Genomic DNA, 21,387 nt, shown 5'->3' with positions numbered 1-21,387 from the left:
GGGGATATGTTTAGATATTTAGGCTGGTGGGATTATTATCGGATTAACACTAGAGAGATTTTTAATATGATGGAACGAGGGAAAGGAACAAGGACAATGGGCCATCCCTGGAAGTGAGTAAAAGGGTAGTAAATACACCTCTGAATCAAAAAATTAGAATAATCAAAGAAAAAATGTTGAATGATTTGCAATTCTAATTTATTGCATAGAAAATAATTATTACCAAATATGAATTAGCATCATCTAAATCTACATACTTTGTGGATTATATAACCATGTAAACACATAAAAATGTAATATAAATTATAAGAATTAATAAATTATAACTGTTTTTGAAAACATTTACAAAATTAGAATCTTTTTTAACATGGTTCAAAATATTAGAATATTACAAATTTTGCTGATTGATTTTGAGGAGAGCCTGGAAATTGCATATATTTCAGTAGCTGCGGGACTGACTCGTGTGTGAGGAATCATTTGCGCGTGGATTTTAATGAATCATTTGCTAAACATGGGTCAGACAAGTGACATATCAGAAGCTAAGAAGTTTCATATGGCGGCTCTACACAAAGAAGGCCAAACTAAGCAGTTTATAGCAAAGGAATTGAAATATGCTCAAGCAAGCATGAATAGAAGTATTGAGACAGTATTCTAATAACTGGAGTTTCCAAAAAAATCGGTGCAGTAGCAGTCAAAAGGTAATAACTGCATCAAATTGGATTTTAAATCACGTGTGCCTAAGACGAAGCTGCTTATGACTTCCATGCAAAAGGCAGATAGAGTGTGATGGTGTAAGCAAAGACTGTTGTGGGTCAAGAGGACTGGAAAAAAGGTACTTTTTAGCGATGACAGTATGTTTTGTGTGTCCCATGATCATCAATGGGATACGTGTTTGGTATCTTTAGCAAGAAGCATTTGATAAAGAATACATGATACGTTCGGTGAAATTTGCAGCCTCTGTCATGGTATGGGCTTGTATGACTGCAGAGGGTTCAGGTAGACTGTGTATTGTGTATGAAAGAGTCAATTCCAAAGTATACCAAGTAATTCTCGAGTACTTTATATTACCAGCATCGGAAGATTTATGTGATGGTGATTTCCTTTATCAGGAAGATTCCCCATCTTGTCATTTCCAAGACCACTACTAGATAGCTCAAAGAAAGGCAAATCAGTGTAATTTCTTGGCCAGCACACACTCAATGGGGTTTATATTTAAACCCCATTGAGAATTTGTGGGGAATTATGAAGAAACAAGTGAAATTAAACGAAGTTGTCCCAAGACACAAAAATTAACTTGTTTCTAGATTGCAGACCGTATGGGCATGTTTTGATAAAAAAGACTGAACTGCTAGTAAATAATATGCCCAACCATTTATAAACGGTTATAAAAGCTAAGGGAATACAACAAAGTACTAATTATCATGTTGTTTCCCTTTGACTGTAATTTTTGAGCCACATTAAAAATTATTCTAATTTTATGTTATTTTTCAAATAACAGTTTTCTTATAATTTATGTTACATTTTTATGCAGTTACATGATTATATAATCTACAAAGTACATAGATTTAGATGATGCTAATTCATATTTGGTAGTAATTATCTTCTGTGCAATAAATTAGAATTTCAAATCATTCAACATATTTTCTTTGATTATTTCTAATTTTTTGATTCGGAGGTATACGTTTTTTGCATTGAGAATACTAGGATCATGGAATGAATATATATATATATATACACACACACACACACATACATGTATACATATATAAAACTTGGAAGATAATAATTCTTCTGTTGCTTTTGAATTCTTCAAAATCTTATTTTTAATTTTTATTTATTTTATATATATATATTTTTTCATAGCTCATGCACTGTTTAAAATATGTTCATAATAATAATATAAAAAATTACAGGTCTTCCCCATCCATTTGCAATCACAGTATTTGAAGATACATTGTTTTGGACAGATTGGCATACTAAGAGTATTCATAGTGCAAACAAATTTACAGGACAAGACATGACTACTGTCCACTCTAAATTACATTTTCCAATGGATGTTATTGTGATCCATCCTCTTAGACAACCTGAAGGTAAGTAATGAAATTAAAAAAAAAAATAGTTGAATTAAAATTGTTTCTAGAACTGATTTCTTAATTTTTTTTAATGATTTTCTTACAAAAAATCTTTTTTACTTTACTATTATCAGGTAACCATCTACTAAAGAAATGTTTATTATTCCCTGTTAATTCAATGTGAAAAGTCTTATCTGTCTAAAATCCATATAAAAGCTCCTTCAAAATTTGAATACATAATAAATAAATATTTGAAAAGAAAATAGTTTAATTTTAAATTAAGGGGATATAAAATCCACATTGTTTTAAAACCGAATAAGAAACTCAAATATTGGAATCTTTCAGTTTCTTATTGATTGGAATTTTATAAAAAAAATTCTTTTTTTTTATACAAATAAAGAAACAAATGTTAAATGGTATTCAATATCTTTTTCCATCTAATTATGTTGCACAGATTTTGATGATTTACAAAGCAGATCATGTCCCTGGCATTGTCTGCTTTGTAAATTATACTTGATTGCACTCCAACTGGATATACATTCAAGATCATTAGCACTTATTGTGTTGGTTGCTTATATTGTATGGTTGGAAAAAAAAAAAAAAAAAACTAGGTACAACACGTTACATTATCTGATGTTGCAAACATTCGACCTTCAAATTAACCTATAAAAATCAATTGTTCTGATGCTATTTTTTTACAGTTTTACTGATTTATTTCAAGCACATACCTAATATCTGAATTCTCTAAACACGTACTGTCCTTCCTTCCAGAACTAGGGAGTTTAGATACCATGATGCCAGTGTAGTTTTGTATACTGACTGATATTATCATATTAGTTGAAGTTGACTAGCTTCATATTTCTATAATATTGCCTGTACTCCATGTAAGCATCCGAGCTAAGCACCAAGCACTGTTCACATATATGTCACAAAAAGTTTAAATAATATTTTTGCTATTATTTAAACTTTTTGTGACACATTTGTGAGCAGAGCTTCGTGCTTAGATGGAGTACAGGTAATATTATTATTATTATTATTATTCAGGCCTCCAAGGAGTCAAAAGACTCGTCGAGGGAAGTCCTTCCTAAGACATAAAGTCTGTCAAGACTCATCGAGAGGAGGTCCCCCCCTGAGAAACACAAAGTCTATCATACCACTCTTTAAACTCACTGACCGTTCTCGCTACCACCACTCCAACAGGCAATGCATTCCACGGCTCAACCACCCTCCACACAAAGAACCCACTCCTTACCCTCTTGCTCACAGTTTCCTTTCTTAACTTCCAGGGATGGCCTCTTGTCATCACTCCTTCCCGCTGTTCAACCAAGCGAAAGAACTCCCCAGTGTCAACCCTGTAACCACCTCTCAACAGTTTAAAAGTCTCAATCATATCACCTCTCCTTCTTCTATCCACCAAACTCTGCAGTCCACATTCTCTCAGCCGATCCTCATAACTATCCTTGTACAGTCCTGAAACCATCTTTGTCATCCATCTTTATATCCTTTCCACAGTTAATTTATCCCCTTCAAATCCTGCGGACCAAATCTGAGAACAATAGTCCAGGTGTGATCTGATCAGAGACTTATACAACGGAATGATAACCCTCTTATCTCTGCAGGTCAGTGTCCTTCTCATAATAGCAGCAATCCTCTGTGTTACCTTCACCACCTTTGCAATATGTCCCCTAAACTTCAGGTTTCTATCAATCATCAACCCCAGATCTCTTGTCTCCCCTACTTCCTCCAGTATAACTCCTCCCATAGAGTATGCAGCATCCCATCGATGTTTCCCAAACCTCAAGACCTTACATTTTGCTGCATTAAACTGAAACCCCCCATTCATTTGCCCATCTATCTAGCTTATTTAAATCCTCTTGCAGAGCTACCACATCTGCACTATCACTAATAACCCTTCCCAGCTTCGCATCATCTGCAAACAACTGAATATCCCCCTGCAATCCACTGGCTATGTCATTCATATAAAGGTTAAACAATATAGGTCCTAGTACTGAGCCCTGTGGGACCCCACTTGTAACCCTCTGCCTCCTGGAAACTGCTCCACCATACACAACTCTCTGATACCTATCAGACAGCCAATCCTGAATCCAGTTGACCAATCTGACATCCAGACCCATGTGCTGCAACTTAAATATCAGCTTATCATGTGGCACCCTGTCAAATGCCTTCACCAAGTCTAAGAAAATTGCAGTATATGCCTTTCCCTTATCTAATGTTCTTGTAACTTTATTATAAAAGGCTAGCATATTGCTAAAACAAGAGCGTCCTTTCACAAATCCATGTTGATTCTCACAGATAACATTACCCTCATTTGCCCAATGCTGTATACGGTCCCTCACTACTTTCTCCAAGATCTTAACAACTACTGATGACTCACAGACTGGCCTATAATTAGACACTTCCAGTTTGTTACCACCCTTATGCAATGGCACTATCTTACCTTCCTTCCATTCCCTGGGCATCTTTGCCAAAGCCAGACTTTCATTGAAAAGCCATGTTAAACGTACTGTCAATTCCCTAGCACATTCTCTCAAAACTCGTGGCAAAATACCATCCAGTCCCACAGCTTTACTGACATCCAGAGTACTCAGTATCTGAAACACACTCTCCTCCTGTACCTCCAGACCTCGAACCAGTCCTATCCCTCTAGCATTAAAACTGACTCCTCTAGGATGAAATACTCCAATAAAGTGTTCATTGAACAATTCCACTATGTCCTCTGCATCAGTCACTCTATTCCCATTTTTATCCCACAATATCATTCTTCCACAGTCATTTCTCCTCCTACTGGCCACATAGCTAAAAAATTCCCTAGGATTTTCTTTGGATCTTAGGGCCAATCTCCTCTCATATTCCAGTTTCGCTTTCCTTACCACACTAGTCACTCTTCTGGTCTGTGTCTTATATTCCTCATGCATCTCTTCACCTGTCTCCTTATATCTCTTCCATAGCCTCTTTTTCGCATGCAATTCCTGTTTAATATTGTTTGTCATCCACTTTACTCCAAATTGCGTCCTCTTCTTCACTCGCAGTATACACTTACCATTGCTGATAACAAATATTCTTTCACAATTTCCCACGCACTGGTGATATCCCGGCCTTCCAATTCCTTCCTCCATGAAACTTCCCGAAGTTGACGTCTAAGGCTATTATAATCACCTGCCTTATAATTCCACATAAGTTCCCGTCTCTTTGATACTCCTGAATGTCTATTCATTTTCCAAGTCAACACCATATGGTCACTCTCTCCAACTGGTGGGAGAGACATCAACTCAGTTATTATCAACTCTTCTGATGCTATAACCAAATCCAAAACTTTTGAACCTCTTGTTCCCTCTGTTACATGTTGCCTAATACATTTGTCCCTCAAGAATTCTAGAAATTCCATTCCCCTATTGCTACATGCATCTTCCTCTCTCCAATTTATACTACTGAAGTTAAAATCTCCCATAACAATCATTCTTCTTGCACTTGCCAAACTTAGCTGTCTAAACATCCTGGTCCCCATCCTCTGTGCTCCTGGGTCTGTAGCAACACCCCGCTAAATATCCTGTCTTGCCTACCTCTACCTCACACCATACGCTCTCAAAATCATTTGTCTCACTTCCTTCCAAATTCTCCACTCTTAGAGGACATAGGTCATCACTTATCATAAGCAGCACCCCACCACCACGCTTTCCCCTCCTATCCTGACGATAAATGCTATACCCAGCAACTTCTATTCCTGTTGTTATATCCCCCTCTGTCAACCACGTCTCAGTGATCGCAATAATATTTGGCCAGGCTGATGCTATCTGCGCCACCAATTCCTCTCCCTTATTCCGGATACTCCTGGCATTAGTATAAAGCATATAAATGCCATTGTTTCTATACCCAGCATTATCCCTTCTAAACTCCACTGGGCTCAGTGTTACCTGACATTGTCTCCCTTCTCCCAAGTATCCATTCCCACAAGAGGTCACCCCTGCTATCATCCTCCCTGGGACACACTGACTCGTTCAGAACAGCAATCTCTCCAGATGCCTACGTCCTTCCTCGTTCAAATGTAAATGGTCTCTCGCATACAACTCCTCTCTTTCCTCAAACGCACTCCAAGCATCCACATATACCAGTCCTCTGTCAACCACGTCTCAGTGATCGCAATAATATTTGGCCAGGCTGATGCTATCTGCGCCACCAATTCCTCTCCCTTATTCCAGATACTCCTGGCATTAGTATAAAGCATATAAATGCCATTGTTTCTATACCCAGCATTATCCCTTCTAAACTCCACTGGGCTCAGTGTTACCTGACATTGTCTCCTTTTTCCCAAGTATCCATTCCCACAAGAGGTCACCCCTGCTATCATCCTCCCTGGGACACACTGACTCGTTCAGAACAGCAATCTCTCCAGATGCCTACGTCCTTCCTCATTCAAATGTAAATGGTCTCTCGCATACAACTCCTCTCTTTCCTCAAACGCACTCCAAGCATCCACATATACCAGTCCTCTCTTGTCACACATTCTCGCTATTATGCCATTCAATATCACCGCTCTTCTGCTCAGCTCATCATTATCATACCTAGGCAACACGCACACTATTTTTCCTCTCTCTGTCTTCTTCCGTAAAGTTTCAAGCAAAAATCTCATATCTCTCGCTGGCCGACTTACATTACCACTCAAGTCATTCGTTCCTACCATCACAATCATCTCATCCACCCTTTCACCTCTCTTAATTGCCATAGCCACCCTTTCTATTGTTCCTCCTGGCAAACACTCCTCACGCATCCTATCTTGAACACCACGGATCATTGAGTCACCATACATTATACCTCTTGCCATTCCCTCGCTCCTATTGTTTCCATTCTCTACTCTTCTTTCATTCCCATACCTCTCTCTTCTACTGTTTCCATTCTCTCCTCTTCTAGCACTCCCATACATCTCTCTCCTACTGTTTCCATTTTCTCCACTTCTAGCACTTCCATATCCCTCTCTCATTCTGTCTCTCCTACTACTGTTTCCATCTGCTCGTCTTCTAGCATTCCCATACCTCTCTCTCATTCCATCTCTACTACCGTTTCCATTCTCTCCTCTTCTAGCACTTCCATATCTCTCTCTCTCATTCTGTCTCTCCTACTGTTTCCATCCTCTCGTCTGCTAGCATTCCCATACCTCTCTCTCATTCCCTCTCTTCTACTGTTTCCATTCTCTCCTCTTCTAGCACCCCCATACCTCTCACTCATACTCCCTAAATTCTCTCTCTCTCCTACTCTGATTTGCCTTGCATTTATCTCTTCCATTCTCCTAATCTTATCTTTCATACTTCTGCTCTCATTCACATTACTTCTGCTCTCATCTCACCAACTTACATATTATAGAAATATGTAAGTTGGTGAGATTTTACAATGTTATTATACAGTGGATTATATATAGTAGGTAGAGTGGAAGATGAGAAAAGAAGGTTGAGTGGCAGTTTCTTGATCATATTAGAATGTTGTGAACAAGTGAATGAAGAGGAAATTCTATTTACATGGAGATTTATGGTTGACTGGAATGCATTGCCAGAAAATATTCATAACACTTAATACATTACTGGTTGAGCAAATCTCCTTCACGAAAATCTGCTGAATGTGGAGATATATCAGAATATTTTTATTCAGAGTACAGCATAAATTTGAAATGAGAGGCCAACTTTCACATGTTATGATTAGATTCACTTATACAGTTATCCAAATTGAAATAGTTAAAGTCCTAACATCATAATAAAACAAGAGTGTAATGGTCTAAAACTGAAATTGCAGTTATCCTAACTTGGGATTTCTTAATTGGGCTGTTCTGCAAAATTGCTCCTGTAACATGGGCAACATATCTGAACATTCTGCAAAATTATGCAGCCATTTGGATGTTGTTATTATTATTATTATTATGGGCTGCTCCATGGAGTCCTCAGACTCATCAAGGGAGGCCTTGAACATCATGCCAAGCACTATCCAATATTTGTGCAGTATCTATCATACTTTGCTTTGAACTTATTCACTGTCATAGCTCACACAACAGACTCTGGCAGCCTATTCTACTCATTCACCACTCTCAAAGAGAAAACTATAGTTCTAACACCCTTGATAACTATACAAGATTATTTCCTCTGAATTAATCTTGTAAACAGTAATTTGTATGTCTCAATCATATCACCCCTTTTCCACCTATCAATCGGTTTCTGTAACCCACAAATATTCAACCCGTTCTCAGAAGGTTCATTCCATAGACCTGTTGCTATCTTGATCAGTCGCCTCTGGATTCTCTCCACCTCCTCCTAATCACCAAGAAACCCTGGAGCTGGGATCTGCATGCAGTAGTCAAGATGAGATCTTATCAAGCCTTGATAAAGAGGAACAATAACCTGTTGTCTCTGCTCAGCAAAATATTCTTCAGTAACCAAGTGATCTGATGAGCTGCTTTAGCCACTTTTTTATGTGGCCCTAAACTTTAACTCCCTATCCACTAACACTCCCATGTCTCTGGCTTCATCAATTTCCTGGTGTACAGTTCAGTTCCACCAATGTGGTATACAGTGGTAATCTTTTCACCTCAATATACATAACCTTCGACTTTGTCACATTAAACTGAAATTCATTCTTGGGGCCGCCCCATGAGGGTGTGCTGGTTGCACAAAGGCGCCTGATCAGGTGGGTTGCCATTTCAAGACGATAAATAATAGCAAATCTTTAAACAATGCTATCACCCCTAACTCGTGTTAAAATGCTCATGGAATGAACATCCTGGTGCTATTTGTTGGGTTTTTTAAGTATCCATTTTATTTCAATAATTTTTACTTACTTATTCAATTTTAATTTTTTTGTTTGGATAATTAAAGAATATATATATTTATTTATTTAATTTAAGTCTGCCTGCAGACCACCTGTCCCATCATCGCAGACCAGCTGTTGTCCGCACACCACAGGTTGAGAAACACTGATCTAGATGATGTCTTTGGTCTTTGAGACATTGCAAGGTATCCAAATTTTAAACTTTTTTCCTTCACGAAAGAGTTTCTTTCAAGGACAGTTTGCTTAGTGCAGCCTTTTATCCTATTTAATGCTACCCCTTTATGCACAATTAAAAAATTTGAATGTGTACCACTTTCTACTCAAAATCGTCAGTCGTACAAATTGCCACAAGCATATTTGTCTGAATTTGCAGTTGTGATCTTCAAAAATAGTGTTCATCTATATGAGGTGTGGCTATTAAATAACCAGACAATGTACGCTGTGAATTGTGTACTCATAGCAGTGGGATGCGCTTGCACCGTGAACGACCTTGAAAGTTCTAGAAGTAGTTGAGATAAGCATTGTTCGCTGTCACTTGTAGTTAGTCTGTAGGCAGTTATAAAAGAAACACATGTGAAGTCGCTTTGCTGGAATGATATCTAATGTTAAACTCGAGCAGTGCGTTAATCTCAAATTCCTTGTGAAATTGAAGAAATCGCCAATCAAGTGTTTGAAATTGTTGCAGGAGGTGTATGGTGATAATGTAATGTCATGTGCATTGATGTTTGAATGGCACAAATGCTTTTCTGAAGGTCGAGAAAACGTTGAAAATGATGAACGACCAGGTTGCCCTGTCATGGCAGCAACCAAACAAAATGTTGTGAAAATTAATGAAATTGTCCACAATGCGTGCCAATTAAGCATTCGGATGATAGCAGATATGGTTGAACATGAATGAAATTAAACATGAACAAAGTCTGTGCTAAAATGGTTCCCAAAAACTTGTGTCAGGAGCAGAAAGACGTCCGGAATCAAATTTGCACTGACATCGTAGAACAGCTGACAGTTGAGCCAGACTTGCAGGAGAAGATCATCACATGTGATGAGATGTGTATTTTCCAGTACTATCAAGAAACAAAGAGACAATCGATGCACTGGAAAACTCCCACGTCACCGAGAATGAAAAAAGCAAGAATGAGCAAGTCAAAACTGAAGGCAATGCTGATCGGTTTTTTTTTTTTTTTTTTTTTTATATCAATGGCATAGTAATGGTTGAATGGGTACCAGAGGGTCACACAGTTAACCAACATTTGATGGGGAGGAGGTGGAGAGGATTCAGAAGCGAGTCACCAAGATGATAGCAGTCTATGGAATGAACCTTATGAGAACAGATTTGAAGCATTGTGGGTTGCAGAAAAGGGGTGATATGATTGAGACATTCAAATTACTGAAGGGTTTCTATAAGATTAATTCAGAGGATATTTTTGAGAACAGGACTGGTGGTGGCAGGACTAGTGGCCATCCATGGAAACTGGGCAAGAGTGTGGTTAGCAGGGGGGGGGGGGGTGTTAGAGCTAGGTTTTTTACTTAGAGAGTGGTAAATTAGTGGAATAAGCTGCCAGAGTCTGTTGTGAGTATCATGACTGTGAATGAGTTCATGGCAAAGTATGATAGATACTGTGTGAATATTGAATAGTTTTTCTTGACATGATGTTAGGACATCCCTCGATGAGTCCGAGGACTCCTTAGTTGCCCGTAATGATAATAATAATAATAATTTTTTTTTATTACCTTGAGGTTCTGGTCAAGCTGAGAGAACGAATGAGAAAAAAGAGACCTGATCTGTGGAAGAACAACACTTGGGTTCTCCATCAGGACATTGCTTCAGCCCACAGTGCTCTGTCTGTAAAGCAGTATCTGTCTGATAAGAAGATCCCAGTGTTACCATCTACCTTACTTGTCAGACTTAGCTCTCTGCAACTTTTGCCTTTTTCCAAAGTTGAAATCTGCATTGAAGGGCACCCATTTTCAGTTAGTGAATGAGATAAAGGAGAAAATGGCAGTGCTATTGGAGCAGATCATAAATGATGAGTTGCTGCACTGCTTCCAACAACGGAGAATTTGTATTCAACAGTGTATAGATAGAGAAGGGGAATATGTTGAAGGAGATAACAATTAAATTGTACAATTGTAATAATAAACCACATTTTTGCAACCAGTCTCGTTATTTAATAGCCACACCTCGTATATATAAATTTGAATCCCAGCTCTAAATTCAAACACTTGGGTGAGATATATTATTATTATTATTATTATTATTATTATTATTATTATTATTATTACATAATATCTCCAGGGAGTCTAAAGACTTATCGAGGGAGGGCACCTACTCTACAACTCTCTGTCACTACCACTCATTCCTCCAACTACCATCATCATCATCATCTACACCAACGTCATCTACTACCCACCATCATTACTATTTTTACAAACAATCACAAACATCCATGCCCATGGTGAGATTCAAACCCACAGCCTTTTGGTTGGAGAGCAGCTACACTAACCACTCAGCCAACCAGGCTGGCATATATATATATAGATCACATATTGACATTTGTTCTCATTGCCAAATGTTCTAACATATCTCTTTCTCTGCATATCCTAGAAATGTTATACCTTAATTTTAACATTTTAATTGTACCTTCTGTACAATTTAAGTGTATAACTGTATAACTATAGCTCTAATTCCTGTAAGAATCATCATCTGTTCTGTTTGATGAAGCATATAAATTTATAATCATTATTATGCATTCATAGTATTTCTTGTCTGTTGTCAAAATTTGCTTTCTGTCACTTTGAAATTACAGAAAGACCTGTAGTGTAGGGTTCAAGAATAAGAACCTCCTACTCTATCCTTGTCAGGTCTTCCAAACCTCGAATCAGACAGGAGTAACCTGTTGGAAGATTTTTCCACATGATTATACTATAAATTAAAGATACCAAGAAATTATATACTTGATTAATCCTTTATCCAAGTGTAAGTAATCAAGTTTGCGCCTGAACTATTTTCAGGACTGGGGCAACTTGCATAAAGAAGCTAATGACTTCACATCTTGACTTGGTATCCCATAATGCCAAGCACATCTCCTTGCAGACATCTATAATGCTATGCATTATGGGAGGGAGTCACTACCCAGTTCGACCTTTATTGAGGTCTCATCTGTGGGAGCCTGACCCAGAGGTGATACAAAGGTTGAAGTAATGCAGAAGTCATATTTTTATTATTAAAATACTCTGGATTAAAGAAAGTTGTTGGAAGGTTTTTCCACTTGGTAAACTACATATCAAGAGTAAAGTGAATAAGTAGAGTAGGAGTGAGATGGATGAACAGTGAAATCAAGCAAGCAGTGTTACAAAAGAAGTTGTTATGGAGGAAGTACAAGACAGTTTGCAGTGAACTGATGCATAAAAAATATAAAGTGCAGGCCAGAACAGTTATAAGCATGGTTAAATAAGAAAAAGTAGAATATGGGTCAAAAGTTGATCAAAAGAATGGTAGTATGATAGATGAAAAGAATGAATCAAATGGCTCTAATGATGGAGATTGTCCGGTAATGCGGAGTGATTACATAGGAAGAAGTGGCAGCTGTAATGAATGCAGAAACGACTATTGAGTGGATCTGCTGATATCAGAAAGAAAGACTTGTGAAAAAAGAGAAATGTGTGATTGACTAATAGAGAAGGAAAAATCAATGAGTGATTTTTCAAGTGAAAATCAAGTATTCTATTATAAGAGATGTGATTTTCAAAAGTTTGATGAAATCATGCTTGCCAGGTGCAAAAATGAACAATGTTAGTGAGGCTATTAGAATGCAAAAGAGTAAAGTGAAAGAATTGATCATTTTGGCTGGAATGAATGATTTGAAAAGAGAAAACTATGGCATGAGAGAGGACATGAAAGAATTACTGGAAAGCGCAAAAGAAAAGAGTGAGAGAGTTAAGATAGTAGTTTCATGGGTTCATGGACAATTCATCACGGCATGGACAATTCATCACAGGGAAAATTCATTGCAGGAAAAATCATTGATGAAAAATTCGCTGAAAGCGTTATTCGCTAGAAAATTGAAGTCAGATTGGTTTAACACATTTGATAGAATTTACTATCAAATATCACACACCTCTACATGTTATGTAGAGCTGTGTGATATTTGATAGTAAATTCTATCTGAGAGATACTACGAACTCCGATGTCAGTATAGTATTCCTTTAGTTTTTTTTTATTTACCGTCGAAAATAAATTATATATTTAGTTTAATCCATAGCATTATACATGTCCGCAAGGAGATGTGCTTTGCATTATGGGATACTAAGGCAAGTGATGGGAAGTTTGTCCACCTTCGCCATGAGTTTCCCCAGTCCTGAAGATACTTCAGGCACAAACTTTGTTTGCTTAGACTTGGATAAAGGATTAAACTAAATATATAATTCTTAGTCTAACCAAGTGAAAAAAACTTCCAACATCGTTCTCTAATCCAGAGTAATTTATTAATAAGGTGTGACACCTTTTGGCAACTTGTATAGGTAAATATCACTTCTGCATTGTTTCAACCTTGGTATCACCTCTGGGTCTGGCTCCCACTGAAGAGACCTCAATAAAGATTGAAACCGGTCTAGGTAGTGACCCTTCCCATAATGCATAACATTACTCATGTCCACAAGCCGATGTGCTTTGCATTATGAGATACTAAGGCAAGTGATGCGAAGTTTGTCCACCTTTGCCACGAGTTGCCCCAGTCCTGAAGATACTTCAGGCTCAAACTTTGTTTGCTTACTTTGCTTGCTAACAAAGCAAACGTCGTTTGCTTTGTTAGTAAGCAAATTCTATAAAGAACTCTACAAGTATTTGTTTGCTTACACTTGGATAAAGGATTAAACTAAATATATAATTTATAGTCTAACCAAGTAAAAACTTCCAATATCGTTCTCTAATCCAGATTAATTTATTAATAAGGTGTGACACCCTTTGGCAACTCGTATAGGTAAATATGACTTCTGCATTGCTTCAACCTTGGTATCACCTATGGGTCTGGCTCCCACTGAAGAGACATCAATAAAGGTCGAAACTGTCGAAAGCGGTTCTGCTCGGTGGGGTGAGCCCACCACGGAGCAGAGCCAAATGCCGAGAGTTCTTTTCAGTTACAGTGTAAGCCTGTTACTGGGAGAACAATGCTGAATTTTGATTCTTTGAGTCAATCATTGTTGGGTGATCTGGGGGGATCCCACAAGTTTTTGGAGAAGTAACCCCACACTTAATACATTGCCATATTCCCATAATGCATAGCATTATACATGTCCACAAGGAGATGTGCTTTGCATTGGGATACTAAGGCAAGTGATGTGAAGTTTGTCTACCTTTGTCACAAGTTGCCCCAGTCCTGAAGATACTTCAGGTGCAAACTTTGTTTGCTTACACTTGGATAAAGGATTAAACTAAACATAAATTCACAATGCAGCATTTATATGCAACAGTGAGTAAGTGAAACAATTGTACTGGACTGATCAAAGGATGCCATTTTGTTGTTACAAAAATAATATTGTTGTAAAATAATGTTGTAAAAAAAAATTTACGACTATGTGGGAATTGCTCTTAAGATCAGTCTCCTAAATTTTTGGCAAATTAATGCAACCATATTTGTTCAGGTTCGGAGAATTCTTCATAGCCTTGGCTGACTAAAAAAATAATCTTTCGAATCTGTAACAACTTCTAAATAGCACCTTAGTTTCCTTCTAATGGTAGCGAATATATTTATGTTCCTCTAGCTGGGTGATAAAAGTGTCTACCCACAGTAAGCTAAGTCATGGTCACAAGGAACTTTATACACTCTAGAGCAGGGGTTCCCAACCTTTTTGTTTCCTAGAGCACATTCTAAAATACCGGTAGGGCGACGGGCACCATCTACTTTTTCAAGCAATTTTTTGAATTCATTTGTTAAATGAATACATACAAAGTTTACATTATAATCAAATGTTTTATTACTTACAAGTTTACATTATATAAAAATTTAAATATATATATGTAAGTTAGTGTGATCTTTGGCATTGCATTTCATTGGCTAGTGCTTCATAATTAGGAGAATATGATGATATTCCAGTTCTTAAACTGGAATGAACAACTTCGAATGCGCGTCTACTTTACATTGTATGCGTTTAATACTCGTCATGTGTCATTAACGCATGCGTCATATAGCATGCCATGAATTGTTGCGTGATTATTTCAAACTATACGGCACACGGTTGAACAGCAGCGGGTACACACAAATTGGTCGACGGGCGCCATGGTGCCCGCGGGCATAGGGTTGGGAACCCCTGCTCTAGAGTGTGCTAAAGGGTGAAGTTTATCCTTAGGCAAGTGGATCAGAATTGCTAATTTAACATGCAGTTTGAATGTGGGATGTTTCATTAATACTTTAGCTATCTTTTCTGATGCACTACTCCCTCTTGTATTATACAGAAACACAACAATCTATGATTGTTGTGTTTCTGTGTATTAGAAGACGGAGTAATAATGGGACTATGTAGTAGTTTATCTATTTTGTAGGAATTGTAGCCATTGGTCTAGAAAGTATGGCACAGAAATTTGAGTTCTATGGACACAGCTGTATCACTTGAACAAATGACTGTGGCTCTGTGTGTTTCATTTCAAAAACACTGAAATGCTTTAGATGATGCTGGTGTGATTGTGTATGTAGATGTCTTCCTGTGTGTGTGTATATTGACTTTCTGTAAATGGGAAAAAGATAATGATCCATCTGAAAGGTGGATGAACTAATGTGTCAAGAAAAGGTAAACATTTATTAGAATCTTTTTCTACTCTGAAATGGATTTTAGAGTGTTGGCTGTTTAAGTAGGTGACAAATGCATTCAAAATCTCTTGTCCATGGGGCCAAAGCAAACACATCATCATCAACATAGCATAACCACATTAGGGGCTTGTATGTGGTTGTGGTAAGTACTTTGTTTTCAAAGTGTTCCATGTAAAAGTTTGTTGGGGGGGGGGGAACCCATCTGATAGTAGTCCATCTGAAAGGTGGATGACTAAAGTGTCAAGAAAAGATAAACAGTTATTAGAATCTTTTTCTACTGTAAAGTGGATTTTGGGGTGTTGGCTATTTAAGTAAGTGACAAACACATCTAAAGTGTCTTTTCCATGGGGCCAAATGGCAAACATATCATCAACATTGTGTAACCACACTAGGGGCTTATATGTAGTGGTGGTAAGTACTTTGTTTTCAAAGTGTTCCATGTAAACGTTTGCTAAAGGAAGGATAAAGAGGGAAAAACAATATCAGTACCATTAATCTGTTTGTAGTTTGTAGATCCATAAGTGCAGTGTGGTTTAACATGAATCAGTTTTTTTTTTTTTTTTTTGATAATTCCTTTTGACCAGGAAGTCATTTTTTTTCAATAATTTGCAGACTTTTTTCTTTGAAACATGGTAGGGTCTCGATCTTTGAAACATGGTAGGGTCTCGATCAATCATTTGGTATGTAGAACTGTCATATAAGAGATCTTACTTTTTTTTTTTTTTTTGTTATAATCCTCTTGATTCATGATAACTGTTGCATTTCCCTTATGAGTTTTTGCGATAACAATATTTTTATTCCTATACAGCTTTTTTAAGGCAGCTATTTCATTATGCAGTATATTACTTTTGTAATATATCACATAATGTTTGCTATATATATATTATTATGTATTAGATATATCATGGATGCTAGCTATATCTAAATGCAAATTAATAGCTATTGCAGGTGGAAAATCGTAGATGTCCCATTCTGCCTTCATTGTGATTTCTAATTTTGGAATATGTTTGGGTGTAATGGCAGAGTTATGCCCCAGACTAAGAGCATTTCTTGGCTCTTAAGTAAGCAATTGGAACAATAAATTTACGACCACAAGGTCTCATCGAGGTTGCAGTCGGAACATAGTATGTTGGCACTTGTAGGATTTCATATTTATTCAGGTGTTTGCTTTTAACTTTTGTAAATTTTTTTGCTGCAACTCTGGAGATGTGATGTAGAACGGTCCACATTTCAGGATTAAAAACATTAATTAGTTCATCGTGTAGAGTGGTGATAGAGCTGTTTAACTTATTAAGTTCTATACGAATAATGGCAATTTGTTCTTGGAGAAGCGCTAAGCTCACCCATCAATAAACACCATGTGTGTCTTTGCTGAATTTAACATTTTTTTTTAAAACTCAGAAAAGCTGAAATAATATCACTGTTATGGCATCATTTGGGGAAGGCTAACCTTCATTTTTCTGGGCAATTTCAGTTTCAACTTAACGAACCATCGCATTTTGTATACAATATTTTCTCTATGAAGAATGATCATTCTAACAGATAAAACATAGTGACTTATTTTTATCGGTATTAACAACACCAAAGAACTATTTCATAAAAAGATGTTTTATTAAAATATTATTAAATCAATTTTATTAAAAAAAATTGTTCCATTCTGACCACAACATCGACAAGACTTCATGTCCTTAAATTTATCATCAGAAGTGTGTACTGAAGAAGCCAAGAACACTCTCAGTCTGGAGCATAACTTCGCTGTTACACCCAAACAAATTTCAAAATTGGAAATCATGATGAAGGTAGAACAGGGCATCTACGATCTTCCACCTGTAATGGCTAATAATGTGTGTTTAAATATAGCAAGCATCCTTAACAAGGCTAAACTGCCAAAAAGTAATATACCACATAATGAAATAGTTGCCTTAAAAAAGTTGTATAAGAATAAAAATATTGTTATCACAAAAATTGATATGGGAAATGCAAAAGTTATCATGGATCAAGAGGATTATAACAAAAAAATGCAAGATCTCCAATGTGACAGTTCTATGTACTAAATTATAGATCGAGATTCCCACTATGTCTCAAAGAAAAAAAGTCAGCAGATTATTGAAAAAAGTGACTTTCTGGCCAAAAGAAATCATCAAAAATAAATAAAACCGATTCATGTTAAACACCCCCCATTTATGGATAGCCAAAAATCCACAAATTCCTCATGTTGTGCCTGAGGTTAAAGAATAGTTCCAATAATAAATTTAGTTTTAATCCTTTATCCAAGTGAGAGCAAACAAAGTTTGTGCCTGAAAATATCTTCAGGACTGAATATGGTGTTGTACTATCTTACCTGGGTAAGTAGTACAACACCAGGCAACTTGCAGCAAAGGTGGAGCAAGCTACCAACACTCCTATCCCAGTATCTCCCATAATGCAAAACACATCTCCTTGCGGATATGTATAATGTTATTCATTAAGGGATTGGCCACTACTCAGACTAGTTTCGACCTTTATTGAGGTCTCTTCAGTGGGAGCCAGGCCCAGAGTTGGAGATACCAGGCAGAAGCAATAGCAAGGTCATCTTTACCTATAGGAGTTGCCAAAAGGTTTGCCACCTTTTTTTATTAAATTACTCTGGATTTAGAGAAAGATGTTGAAAGTTTATTTTTCACTTGGTTAGACTATAATAAATTTAGTTTAATCCTTTATCCAAGTCTTTTGGCAACTCCTATAGGTAAAGATGACCTTGCTATTGCTTCCTGGTATCTCCAACTCTAGGCCTGGCTCCCACTGAAGAGACCTCAATAAAGGTCGAAACTAGTCTGGGTAGTGGCCAATCCCTTAATGCATAATATTATACATATCCACAAGGAGATGTGTTTTGCATTATGGGAGATACTGGGATAGGAGTGTTGGTAGCTTGCTCCATCTTTGCTACGAGTTGCCTGGTGTTGTACTACTTACCCAGGTAAGATAGTACAGCACCATATTCAGTCCTGAAGATATTTTGAGGCGCAAACTTTGTTTGCTCTCACTTGGATAAAGGATTAAATTAAATTTATTATAGTCTAACCAAGTGAAAAATAAACTTTCAATAGTTCCAATGTAGTCCATGCATGTCATAAAAGGTGACTAAAATGAGTACCCAGTTCCCCAGGGTATAGCCGGGTTCCTTCTTTTGAGGTTGGGTGCAGAGCTAACAATCCTGCCCTGTAAAAACTCAACATGTTAAGAAAGACTAAAGGAAAATTAATTGGATGGACTTCACAGAATAACCTGGACAATGGTAAAAAGATTATGAATGTTGGTTTGGAAGCTGGAATGTCTTGAGCCTGAACAGACAGGAGCATTGAGGAGAGTGTGCAAAGAACTACAGAGATATAGAGTGAGAATAACAGCATTGCAGGAGGTGCGATAGAAAGGAAGTGGCATATTTTATACCAGAACACATACTATGTTTTACAGTGGAGGAGATTAAAAAACCTCTGGTACTGCATTCTTGGTTGATAAAAAATGGAAACACTTGGTTCTTGATTCTAAACCAGTTAATGAATGACTTTTTGTACTGAGAATAAAGTTTAAGATGTTCAGCATTTCACTTACATGTACACAAGAACCAGCTGAGGACTCTTCTGAAGAAGACAAGGTGAACCTCCATGAATCACTGGAGAGAATATATGATCAGTCACCAAAACATGATGTTAAAATTGTTTTAAGAGACGTGAATGCTATAGGATAGGAAGAGACCTTCTGACCAACAATTGGAAGAGATAGTGCACATGAAGAAAGTAATGAAAATCGTACAAAGCTAATTGATTTTGCAAGTGGCAAAAATATGATCATATGTACAACCTGTTTTTCACATACAAAAGTGCATAAAGTTACTTGGAGTTTGGCAGATAGAATAACAGAAAATCAGATAAATCATGTGATGATTGATAGACGACATGTGACAGATATCGTTGATATAAGAAGTTTTAGAGGGGCAGATTGTGATACAGATCATTACTTGTTAAGAATTAAATATAAACAAAGAATAAAAATTAATAAGGTGGGTAGAGGAAGGAGAACATCAAGATATGACATCCAAAAATTAAAAGATGGAAAAATCAGGCAAAAATATGTAGACAAAAATTAAGAGAAAGAGGACGAATATGTCAATGATATGACTATAGATAAAAAATAGGAAAGGATTAAGAATAAAATTACCAAAGAGGCTGAAAACATTCTGGGATCAGAAACAATGATAAATGAAATGATTGGTATAGTTTGGAATGTACAAAACATGTTGACAGCTCATCTAAAGATGCTTGAAGAGAAAACTCAAGCAAATGACAATGAATATAAGAGAAAAACAAATACAAGCCAAAATGATGTACAGAAGAAAGAGGCATGAATGGGAAAAGGCAAGGCTAAATGAAATTGAGATTTTGAAGAATGTGCTGTCAGGTGTCTCTTCCTTCAGGAGATTGACTACCATGTGTCTCCACTATGTCCTATTCTGCACCTCTCTGCTACATTCCTCATATGAGAGATAGGTTCAGTCTTTAATATTTTTCATCCACTACAGTCTTTGTCTTCCTCTCCTCTTTCCCTAAAAGTTCCTTCAAGAAGTGCCCTTTGTAGGCAGTTATATCTCAGAATATGTCCAAAATAGCTGACTTTTCTCATTTTAATTTCTTTTATCAGGCTCCTGTTTATGCCTCCCATCTCTAGTACCTCTTCATTTGTCTTTTGTCTTTCCATGATATCCTCATAATTCTTCTCAGCATCCACATTTCAGAGGCCTCCAGTTTTTTCACACTCAGATTGGAGAGTGTCTATGTCTCTACTCCATATAATAATATGGAGTAGAGACATAGAGACATAGTAGGGCCATATGTAACATTTGGAGATTCTAGTCTTGTTTTCAGATTTAATTCTCTAGATGTCAGTAGATTTTTCATATTGTTGAAAGTTTACCTTGCAATTTCAATCCTTTTTCTAATTTCATCTTCTGTCCTGCCTTTCTCTGTGATCAAGTGTCCAAGGTATTATTATTATTATTATGGGAAACTCCAAGGAGTCCTTAGACTCATCGAGGGAGGCCCTAAACAAGAACAACTATTCGGCATTCACACAGTATCTATCATACTTTGCTTTAAACTCATTTACAGTCATGGCACCCACAACAATGTGTATGTGTATGTTTGCACCTGTTCTAATTTATTTCCTTTTATATTGATGCATATTTTTGGTATTTCCTTTTCTCTTGAAATTATCATGATTTTTGTCTTTTTAAAGTTGAAACTGAGGCCATACTGTTTGCTGTACTTGACGGTTTCTCTATAAGAGTCTTGAGGTCATATTTGTTTTTAGCTAAAAGAACAGTGTCATCTGCATATCTTAGGTTATTATTTCTGCTCCCTACAGTGATTCATTTGAGGTTACTCATTTTATTAAATATTTCTTCTGTGTACAGGTTAAAGAGAATCAGAGACAAGACACAGCCTTGTCTCACACCTTTCTGAACTGGGAATTCTTCTGAGGTCTCTATTTATTCTCAAAGATGCAGTCTGTTTCTAGTAAAGATTAGTTATTAGCCTAATGTCTTTTCCATCCATGCCTATTTTTGAAAGGATTCCAATTAATTGCTCATGCTGAACATTGTCGAATGCCTTTTTGTAATCTATGAAGCAGAGGTATACATCTTTTTG

At 36.9% G+C, this 21,387-nt stretch overlaps 1 protein-coding gene across 1 annotated transcript in view; it reads left to right on the top strand.

Moving 5' to 3' along the window:
* The window catches only part of LOC150092820 (low-density lipoprotein receptor-related protein 4-like), a 1,164,745-nt gene that overhangs the window by 698,481 nt on the left and 444,877 nt on the right, over positions 1-21,387 (top strand). Inside the window, exon 16 of the mRNA XM_090414290.1 lies at positions 1,914-2,090. Within this exon, the coding sequence (XP_090270416.1) occupies positions 1,914-2,090 (177 nt within the window). The remainder of the gene's footprint in view (positions 1-1,913; positions 2,091-21,387) is intronic.

The sequence above is a fragment of the Typopeltis vanoorti genome, chromosome 25 (assembly GCF_054136105.1).
Source record: "Typopeltis vanoorti isolate ZY-2024b chromosome 25, IOZ_Tvanoo_1.0, whole genome shotgun sequence".
NCBI lineage: Eukaryota > Metazoa > Arthropoda > Arachnida > Uropygi > Thelyphonidae > Typopeltis > Typopeltis vanoorti.
This window is presented reverse-complemented; position numbering and strand designations above follow the sequence as displayed.